The sequence below is a fragment of the Saccopteryx bilineata genome, chromosome 10 (genome assembly GCF_036850765.1).
Source record: "Saccopteryx bilineata isolate mSacBil1 chromosome 10, mSacBil1_pri_phased_curated, whole genome shotgun sequence".
Lineage (NCBI taxonomy): Eukaryota > Metazoa > Chordata > Mammalia > Chiroptera > Emballonuridae > Saccopteryx > Saccopteryx bilineata.
The window spans coordinates 33533516-33544618 of NC_089499.1; the positions used below are offsets into that span (position 1 = coordinate 33533516).

The 11103-nt window shown below is 42.9% G+C and overlaps 1 protein-coding gene and 1 pseudogene across 2 annotated transcripts in view; both read left to right on the forward strand.

Moving 5' to 3' along the window:
- Positions 1-9186, forward strand: part of HACL1 (2-hydroxyacyl-CoA lyase 1) — a 39977-nt gene extending 30791 nt beyond the window's left edge. For both annotated transcript variants that reach the window (XM_066244384.1, XM_066244385.1), the window contains 5 exons: positions 642-796; positions 1553-1711; positions 3394-3501; positions 5095-5281; positions 9028-9186. In XM_066244384.1, coding sequence (XP_066100481.1) covers positions 642-796; positions 1553-1711; positions 3394-3501; positions 5095-5281; positions 9028-9060 — 642 coding nt within the window. In that variant the 3' untranslated portion in view covers positions 9061-9186. The remainder of the gene's footprint in view (positions 1-641; positions 797-1552; positions 1712-3393; positions 3502-5094; positions 5282-9027) is intronic.
- On the forward strand, positions 5577-5693 carry LOC136314768 (U2 spliceosomal RNA; annotated as a pseudogene).
- Positions 9187-11103: the final 1917 nt, after the last annotated feature.

Sequence of the window (11103 nt, forward strand, 5' to 3'; positions counted from 1 at the left end):
TTTAAGATGGAAGGATTTGCCTCTCTCCTCTGGTGCAGGAGTATAGGAGGGTCCCTCATCCACCGTGGGTATAATCTCCAGTGGACCACAGTAGCACAAGTGACGAGGCAGTGCTGGGACCAGAGGGGGCTGTGTTGCTCAGGCCCCGCAGGACTTGCTCTCAGCTCGGAGACTTTAGAACAGTGGGTGCAGCGTATCCCCTTTACTCTCCATTGCATGTGAGGAAGAAGCAGATTTTCTAAAATCCTGACTTCATTTTTATTTAAACTTAGGCCATGTTTTAGATGAAAATAGTCTGGAATAAAATATTCACTTTTTCTAAGGCCATATTCTCCTAAAAGTGCTCAAATAGGATTGGTTAGTTTTTAACTGTGCCTTGTGGCTGTCCAAGAAGAGTGATATTTCCTGGCTTATTTGATTGTGTCCCAAACTGGGACTGTGAGACCCATTTTTCTTAACGTGTCCACCAGACTGTTCATAGATCAATTAGATTCTCAGAGTGGCCACTGGTGGCCATTTCAGAACCTCGTAGCTTGCAGTTGTTAACCTATTTCCAAATAAGTTTGATAGTAGCTTATTGACAGTGTGTTTTCATTATATTTCAAAATATAATTCAGTTATATTTTCCTCTCATATTTTAGGAATTAGCTCTCAAAAAATCCCTGCCTATGAACTATTACACAGTATTCTACCATGTTCAAAAACAACTGCCCAGAAACTGTATTGTGGTGAGTGAAGGAGCAAATACTATGGATATTGGACGCACTGTGCTTCAAAACCACCTTCCTCGTCACAGGTAAACCTTCCAAAAAAAAATTCTAATTAATTGTAATGTGTAAAATTTGAAACTACAGTAGTGCAGAGTAATAAAACATTTGAGAATTAAACATGTCCAGTGTATAAGGACATGGTTTATGAAAGTACCCTTAAGTGAGGTCGTATTGAGTTTTTATGCTTGGGATGTCCTCAGGATCATGTGATAATTCATGTCAGTGTTCTAAGGATATATTTAGTCTTTTTTTGTGTATGTGTGACAGAGACAGAGGGACAGATAGGGACAGACAGACAGGAAGGGAGAGAGACAAGAAGCATCAATTCTTCATGTGGCACCTTAGTTGTTCATTGATTGTTTTCTCATATGTGCCTTGACTGGGGGCTACAGCAGACTGAGTGACCCCTTGCTCGAACCAGCGACCTTGGGTTCAAGCTGGTGAGCTAGCTGTGCTCAAACCAGATGAGCCCACACTCAAGCCGGTGACCTCTGGGTTTCAAACCTGGGTCCTCTGCGTCCCAGTCTGATGCTCTGTCCACTGTGCAACTTCATGGTCAGGCAGGATATATTTAGTCTTAACAAGCAATTACAAGTGGCATTCCTCTCATTCTGCTGATCTCTGACAAATTAGTTCCCCACTGTATAGAACTTTATATTAAAGAGAGTGTTTTTACTGTCCTCTATTTTTCCGTGAACCATGTGAGTATGTCTAGATTTATGCCAACCCCACCATCTGTGACATGCCCCCGAGGGTTTCATTTTAGATTTATCATCCCATAGGCTCGACGCTGGTACTTTTGGAACGATGGGAGTCGGTTTGGGATTCGCCATTGCAGCTGCTGTAGTAGCTAAAGATAGAAACCCAGGACAGCGGGTTGTCTGTGTGGAAGGAGACAGTGCGTTTGGGTTTTCTGGCATGGAGGTGGAAACCATCTGCAGGTAAAACAGCATCCTGAATCAGCATTTCTTTCTCCAGAATATGAAAAGCTATGCACAAGACCCACGTAACTAACAAATTCTTATCAAGCACTGGTTGCATGTCAGGTGCTCTGCGCACGGGCTGTGTAGACACCCGTATACATAACCCCAGGGGCTTGCTCAGCCAGGACAGCATGCTTATGACCTCTTGACGGCATGCCAAAGTGTGGGAAAACTATGGGAGTTATTCCGAGGTCACTGAAAAGAGTTCTGTTTGAGAAAACCTTGTTTTCTGCAGGGAGACAGCAGAACTTGGTGCTTAAAAGCAGGGCTTCTGGCTTGACCACTGCAGAGCTAAGTGACTGGGTTAAGTCACTTAACCAAGCTTCAGCGTCCTCTAGAATAGAGTCAGGAATAGGAATAACTCCTACTGTAAAGGCCAGTTGTGAGGAGCAAATGAGATGATCTAGGTAAAGATTGAGGTGACTGCTCAGTGACGTGAGCTGTTTAGGTTATTTTCATAGTTTTAAGGATTCCTAGAGAAACTGAAGTTGTAGATCCTACTATAGAAGTGTGTGTGTGGGGTTCTCCCTGATTATTTAAACTGGGAAGACAACCCTATTCTTATTCAGGGCTCGAAGTAGGGCTTTTGTAAATAATGTTTTGGGACTTTCAGAGTGGTGGTATATAAAACTTTCCAGATCAGAGAGAAAATATTGTGCCTGTTACATAGTATCTATATTGACAACCAAGTATATGCCCAAAAGATGATTTCTGGGGAAGTCGCCTGGTAGAGGAAGGTAAAGCCATTCCCTTTGAGCATGAGGAACATGCAGTTACCACAGTTCTGTTCACAGTATGCAGTTAGTTTTGTTTTGTTTTAGATTTCATTTATTCATTTGAGAGAGGGGGAGGGAGGGGGGAAGAGCAGAAAGCATCAACTGCTATATGTGCCTTGACCAGGCAAGCCTGGGGTTTTGAACCGGCGACCTCAGCATTCCAGGTCGATGCATTACCCACTGTGCCACCACAGGTCAGGCCAAGTTAGTTTTGTTTTTACAGCTAATCTCAGAAAGTACATCTGTAGAAAATAAAGGCCATATTTTTTCATCAGTCAGTAAAGTTTAATCAGCCTTTTTTTTTTGGTCTTTATCATACTGTTCAGCACATTGTTAAATACTCTTTTTCTCTAATTCTACCCCTTGTAATGTTTTTTAATTTACGGGTGAAGTGCTTGGAGAGGAGAGAATGTATGCTAGTCACTGTGTGCCTCCCCCAGCATCTGGAAAGTGCTGGTGGTTTACGAGGAAGCCAGTCGGTGGAAAGACACCTTTCCAACAGGGCTCCTAGGCAGCAGCCGGAAGTGGGGCTCCGTGGCATCTCGTCTGGAGGCTGTCATTCCTGCCGGCACCTGGGTCTGGGAGAACCAAGGGTCAGAAGGCTCGGTGATGAGCCCGCACTCACCTAGTGGTAGGCTCAGGTCTAACAACCCCTACTCTTGCACTCTTTCTACTACTCGTGATGTTTCTGTTAATGATTTGATGTTCGTGTATTACAATAGCAAATGCTTAATTTTTAGTTTTGCCCTAATATAAAAAAGTTTATGGAAAACTACCTATTTTTAAGGTAAAATTTCAGCTTGAAGAAAAGAAATTGCTTTAGAATGAAGACTTATTTCCTGTATATTTTGCTGTCAATTTTAGGTACAGCTTGCCAATTGTACTTTTGGTGGTGAATAATAATGGAATTTACCAAGGTGTCCCTACAGATACTTGGAAGGAAATGTTAAAGTTTGGAGATGCTACTGCCGTGTAAGTAACCCAGAACAGTGTATATTTACTTTCTCTCGCCTATTTTAATCTCTTTTAAAAGTCTGTTGTATTGGAACATGCTTCCATGGTGAGTATTTCTTGTTTATGTTGGCAGACCCCCTAAAGGGCGGGAACACTGTCTGCATGCTTCCTCTTTGCCCAGCTCTCCATTATTGGGCCCTTCAATAAATAGCTTATGATCAGGGAGCCACTGAAGACTCAGACAAATGAGTTCGATGTCTAACCCTTGTTAATGAAAGAGCCTATTGCAAAGTGCTCCCAGTGGACTGTGTACAAATATGGATCCAGAAGTTTTCCTTTTGCCACTTAGCTAAATCTTGATATCCGATGGTAGGGCCAAGCTGAGACAGTCCTATAGCTGGCTGTGGGGTGTAAGAGAGAGGCGAATTTTTCAGTCAGCCTGACAGTCACATGTGGCTATTTAAATTAAATTAAAATTTTAGTTCCAGAGAGCTCAGAAAAAAAACACCCATCACTAATTTAGTCAGTTAATCTACAACAAAGGAGGCAAGAATACACAATGGGGAAATGATAATGTCATCAATAAATGGTGTTGGGAAAACTGAACAGAAACATGCAGGAAATTAATCTGGACCACTTTCTTATACAACATACAAATATAAACTCAAAATGGATTAATGACTTAAATATACAACCTGAAACCATAAAACTCCTAGATGAAAATCTAGGTAGTAAACTCTTTTCTTTTAAAAGTTTATTTTATTGATTTTAGAGATCAAGGAAGGGAGAGAGGGAGAGAGAAACAGGAACATTGATCTCCTACCGTGTGTGTCCTGAGCAGGGACCGAACCCAGCAACCTCTGCACTTTGGGACAGCGCTCTAGCCAGCCAAGCTGTCTGGTCAGGGCTATAGTAAACTCTTTACATTGGTTTACACAATATCTTTTCCTATATGTCACCTTGGGCAAGGGCAACAAAGGTAAAAATAAACAAGTGGGACTACATCACACTAGAAAATCTTCTGCACAGCAAAGGAAAACCATCAACAAAACAAAAAGACAACCTACTGAATGGGTGGAAATATTTGCAGATGATGTATGTGAGAAGAGATTAATGTTCAAAATATATAACAATATCATACAGCTCAAATAAAACAATTTGATTAAAAAATGGTCAGAGGACCTGATTAGACATTCCTCCAAAGCAGACATACAAATGGCTAACAGATTTATGAAAAGATGCTTGCCTTACCAGGTGGTGGCGCAGTGGATAGAGCATCACACTGGGACGCAGAGGACCCAGGTTTGAAACCCTGAGGTCACCAGCTTGAGCGTGGGCTTATCTGGTTTGAGCAGGGGCTCACTAGCTTGAGCTCAAGGTTGCTGGCTTGTGCAAGGGGTCACCAGCTCTGCTGGAAGCCCCCCCCTCCCCCATCAAGGCACGTATGAGAAGCAATCAGTGAACAACTAAAGTGCTGCAACTACATGCTTCTCATCTCTCTCCCTTCCTATCTCTAAAAACGTGCCTTTCAGTTTAGTCCAAAATTTTTCATAAATTATGTCAGAGAATGATACGATTTTTTTTCTATTTACTTGTGACCTACTTCTTCAGGGTCCCTCCAATGTGTCTTCTGCCAAATGCACATTACGAGCAGGTCATGACTGCATTTGGAGGCTCAGGGTATTTTGTACAAACACCAGAAGAACTCCAAGAATCCCTGAGGAAAAGCTTGGCGGACACAACGAAACCCTCTCTTATCAACATCCTGATTGAGCCGCAAGCCATGCGGAAAGCCCAGGTAAATATGATTGCTGGAACAACCTGTTATTCAGAGAGTTCTTTCTAAACCATTTCTGAGTTTGACAGTTTCAGTGTGTTCACCAAATATTTGTTGAGATATGTAGGTGGGTGCAAAGAATAGCGCGGTGAGCAAAACCAGGCTCGCCTCACCTCATGGAGCTAACAGTACAGTAGGGGAGAGGGACAGTCCAGCCACCTCAGGACTGAATGCATTATGACCGAGTGAGGCAGTTTCTCTGAAGGAAGGGAACCTGTTCTGAATGAATGTACAACAATGGAATCTAACTTACATGATTGCTTCTCGGCCTTTTGGCTAAGATCAAGTATAGTATCTGTTCTTAACAGTTGAATTTCTATGGTGATCACAAGAAGGCTTCTCAAGGAAAATGATGTTTAATCTGAGACCCAAAGGATAAGTAGGGACAAACTCAGCAAAGAAGTGGGGGAAGAGAGGTGCAAAGGCTCTGTGGCGGGAGGGAGTACAGCAAGTCTGAGGAACTGAAGGGTCAGCCAGCTGCAGTGAAGGGAGACTGATAGGACAATTGATGCAGTTGCATTCAAAATTCGGTACTTGGGCCTCTAAGGCAGTGTGTAACATGATCCTCTTCCATACCAGACTCAGTTGCTTTTTCTACTTAATTTTGTACTCTGATCCTTGTCCTGCCACTTGCCCTCTCTTATATACCTGTCTTGCATGCTTACACATTGTATATTAGCCATTGTTTTTAGAGCAGATAATTTTTCCAAGTAGTCTTGTCTTGGTTCTTTTTTATTTTTTATTTTTTTTTTTTATTTTTATTTTTTGTATTTTTCTGAAGCTGGAAATGAGGAGAGACAGTCAGACAGACTCCCGCATGCGCCCGACCGGGATCCACCCGGCACGCCCACCAGGGGCGATGCTCTGCCCACCAGGGGGCGATGCTCTGCCTCTCCAGGGCGTCGCTCTGCTGCGACCAGAGTCACTCTAGCACCTGGGGCAGAGGCCAAGGAGCCATCCCCAGCGCCCGGGCCATCTTTGCTCCAATGGAGCCTTGGCTGCGGGAGGGGAAGAGAGAGACAGAGAGGAAGGAGGGGGCGGGGGTGGAGAAGCAAATGGGCGCTTCTCCTATGTGCCCTGGCCGGGAATCGAACCCGGGTCCCCCGCACGCCAGGCCGACGCTCTACCGCTGAGCCAACCGGCCAGGGCCTTTGTCTTGGTTCTTTATAGCTATATCTGCTGTGAGATCTTTTTATTTTTGAACAAGACAGCAGGAAAATGGACACTCGGACCATCAATGACATGTAAATAAACTAATTGAGAACTATAAAACATATATAATTCTACCGAGATTCTGTTTCTGTAAAAACATGTAACTGAGACTTTGGCAAAAGGAACATTTTGGAAATATAAAACAGACAGAAAACAGTTAATAAAGCAGCAAAAAGTACATCCCTATCAGTAATTACTTTAAATTCTAAAGTAATTGGATTAAATTTTCCAATCAAAAGACAGGGCCCTGGCCGGTTGGCTCAGCGGTAGAGCGTCGGCCTGGTGTGCGGGGGACCCGGGTTCGATTCCGGGCCAGGGCACCTAGGAGAAGCGCCCATTTGCTTCTCCACCCCCCACCCCCTCCTTCCTCTCTGTCTCTCTCTTCCCCTCCCGCAGCCAAGGCTCCATTGGAGCAAAGATGGCCTGGGCGCTGGGGATGGCTCCTTGGCCTCTGCCCCAGGCGCTAGAGTGGCTCTGGTCGAGGAGGGCAGAGCATCGCCCCCTGGTGGGCGTGCCGGGTGGATCCCGGTCGGGCGCATGCGGGAGTCTGTCTGACTGTCTCTCCCTGTTTCCAGCTTCAGAAAAGAAAAAAACAAACAAACAAACAAAAAAGACAGGGTGACTGATGGATAAACAGACAAGACACACCTGTAGACTGCCTACTTCACATGTGAGAACACACACAGGCCGAAAGCAAAGAGATCTAAAAAGATATTCCATGCAAATAGTAACCAAAATAAAGCTGGGGTGGCTATACTTATATTAGACAAAATAGAGTTTAAAACAAAGACTATAATGAAGACAAAGAAAGTCATAACATAATGACAGAGTGGTGAATCCAGCAATAGGATATATCATTTCTAAGTATGCATCCAAGATAGGAGCACCTAAATATATGAAGCAAATATTAACAAACCTAAAGGGAGAAATACACAGCAATACAATAGCAGGAGGGAACTTGAATGCCCCACTTAGATCAATGAATAGATCACCCAGACAGAAAGTTCATAAGGAGACACAGCCAGAAATGACATGTTAGGCTCGATGGACTTAACGGATACATATAGAATGTTTAATCCAAAAGCAACAAAATGTACATTCTTCCCAGTGCACATGGGACATTCTCCAGGACAGGTCATATCTTAGGTCACAAAACAAGTCTTCATAAATTTAAGAAGATTGAAATAATACCATGCATCTATTCCGACCACAGTGGTATGAAACTACAAATCAATTACAAGAAGAAAACTAGAAAATTCTCAAATATGTGGAGACTAAACAACATGCTACTGAATGAGTCAAAGAGGAAATCAAAAGAGAAATTTAAACATACCTTAAGACAAGTGAAATTGGAAACACAACATACCAAAACTTACAGCACACAGAAAAGGTAGTTCTAAGAAGAAAGTTCATAGCAATAAATGCCTACCTCAGGAAAGAAGAAAAAGCTTTGAACTAGAAAGAGCAGAACAAACCAAGCCTAATGTTAGTGCAGTACCCTACCATTAGCCAGTTTTTCTTTCCATGGTTTCAGCTACCCATGGTCCGCTGTGATCTGAATATATTAAGTTGGAAATTTCAGATAATCTATAAGTTTTAAGTTGTGTACCATCTGAGTAACATGATGAAAGCTTGTGCCTTCTTGTTATGAGCTTCGTGGAATATGAATCACCCCTTTGTCCAGCTGTATGTGCTAGTTAGTCACCTTGGTTCTCAGGTCAACCGTCATGGTATCGTGGTGCTTGTGTTCTGGTCACCCTTATCTTACTAAGTATGGTCCCAAAGCCATGCACTTAGCTTATTACAGTATGTTGTTATCGTTGTTCTATTTTGCTAGTAGTTCCCTATGAATTTTGGGGGTGTATTCCTGGATAAATGAAAGTTTTTATTTCTTCTTTTATAATTCCATGAGGATTATTCTATTTTTCACATCTGCCTCTGACATTATTTATTCTTATTCCAGTAGCATTCCACACATACTAGTTTCCAAGCTGTTGATTTTCATTGACTCACTATTTGTCACTCATTCACAGTGTAGGCTGGCTGCTTCCTGCTGTCATACCAGAGGACATACTCTCTACAGTCACCTGTTTCCAAGCCACGGGTGTAGGATGGCATTAGTCCCGGGACAGGCTTTCGGACACTGCTCTTCCTGCGCGGGTCCTTCTTAGACCTGGGAGCTTGACCCTCTTTGGATCTCCTTCATCTCCGCTCTTCTTTTGAGCGTACTTCTGTTTCCCTCAGACTCTGTCAATGGAAGAGGATTCAGAAAGTCATTGTAGGTGGTTTTATAGGACAAGACGGAAAGGTTCACTATGGATTTTTTAGCTCCTATTTGGGTAAAGCACTAGATCAAAGACAAGCCTTATTTCCCACCATTGTGGTGAGTGTGGTTATAAAGGGCCTTTCAGATTCTAGAGCAAGCAGAACACTGAGGATTAGTTTGAGACAATTATTCCTTTCAACTGAATATTTGTGATCTTTTCTTTTTCTAGGATTTTCACTGGCTGACCCGCTCTAGTATGTAAATGAAGATGCCAGTAAGTGGTCTGGAGGACTTTTCTCTTTCCTGTAAGATGGAATTTTCTTTTCCACAGCAAAATAACTATAATGTTAAAATTGATGTACCAAAAAAAATAAAAAATAAAAATTTATTTCTAAGTGACAATATATAATAAAAGGTACAGGCAGTATCCGCAGCCACCATCAAAGCCACCTGGCCAATGCAGGTTCAGGTTTGATTCGGATCAATTGCAAAGAAACAATTGCGCCAAAAACCGGTGGTTCATTTTCCTTTAATCCTAGCTTGCACTCAGCAGGCGAGAATATACACATAGCGGGGAAACACTTCCCTTTCCATTCAGGGCTCCCAAAGCCACTGACTCATCCGAGTTTCCTAGAATCAAAGGCTTCCACCTCACCAGTCTTATTCACCTCTGTTCCCCATCTCCTTCTCCTCCACGAACTGGCTTCTCCTTCCCCCATTTCGCCGTTTTTGCTGCCTCCCCCACATGGCTTCCCTGCCCTGCTACACCATGGGCTCTTCCTCTCTACAAGAACGTGCCCACTCTCCTCAAATGGCCTCCTAGATCCACCTTTTAAAATCTTTTGTCATGAAAGCCCTCCCCCAACACACATTAGCATAACCACGCTCCTTCTCAAGCAAGAAGGCAGTTAATATTATCACCTAGGTGATGGCCATCCACGTGGGCAGCGCCATCTTTAATAAAGTGAGCAAAATATATCTTTTCTGCCCAACATAAAGTAATTGATTTAAAAACAGAAAACAATTTACAGATGAAAGGAGTTTATTAGGCCCTGGCCGGTTGGCTCAGCGGTAGAGCGTTGGCCTAGCGTGCGGAGGACCTGGGTTTGATTCCCGGCCAGGGCACACAGGAGAAACGCCCATTTGCTTCTCCACCCCTCCCCCTCTCCTTCCTCTCTGTCTCTCTCTTCCCCTCCCGCAGCCAAGGCTCCATTGGAGCAAAGATGGCCCGGGCGCTGGGGATGGCTCTGTGGCCTCTGTCTCAGGCGCTAGAGTGGCTCTGGTCGCAACATGGCGATGCCCAGGATGGGCAGAGCATCGCCCCCTGGTGGGCAGAGCGTTACCCCATGGCGGGCGTACCGGGTGGATCCCGGTCGGGCGCATGCAGGAGTCTGACTGTTTCTCCCCGTTTCCAGCTTCAGAAAAATGAAAAAAAAAGAAAAAAAAAAAAGAAAGGAGTTTATTAAATAATAGCAGTCACTGAGTTAACATCAGTATGCTTTTAATAAATGAATTCTTAAAGTCACATATCTTTTAAAAACATATTTGAAGTAAAAAACTTGAAGTTTTTGTTGACCACTTCATCCCTGAATCTCCCCACTATTTAATGGTGCTTATCCCAACCAAACTTGTTGACATGGCAGTTTTGTTTCATTTATTCTGGAAAGTATTTATTGAGCCAAAGAAGTCCTACCACAACAAAACTAATAATCTAAGGGTATATTTGGATTAGCAACCTTTGTTTACATGTGTTGCATCAAGACCAACAGGATTAACATCCTTAATATCTAAGGAACTCCTATAAATTAGAAAAATATTAATGCACTAGTGGAAAAATGGGTAAAGGGTATGAATGAATAATTAACAGCAAAAATACAACAGGCCAACAAAAGTATGATTATGAATAAATATGAATATGTTAGACCGGAAAATCTTATTTTTGGCCTCTCCATTTGGCAGAGCACTTTTAAATGATCCTTCTCAGCGTGGATGAGAGGGAAATGAAACGGGCACCACAATGCTATGTGGCAGCTGAAGTCGGCACCATAGTTCACGTAGTAGTTCGAGCAATGCTTGTTATGGACTCTTAAAGATGTTCATACCCCACTACTTTGACCCTGTTTCTGGATAAGCTTCTATAAAGAATGTATCCTAAAGAAATGATAAAATACAAATACTTGGTCGAATATTTACATGTAAGGCCATCTAGCATAGTTCTATCGAGGAACCACCCAGTGTTTAATAATAAGATAGCGGTTACACACATTCTAATCTGTTCATACCATAAAATAAAAATTGTGTTCAA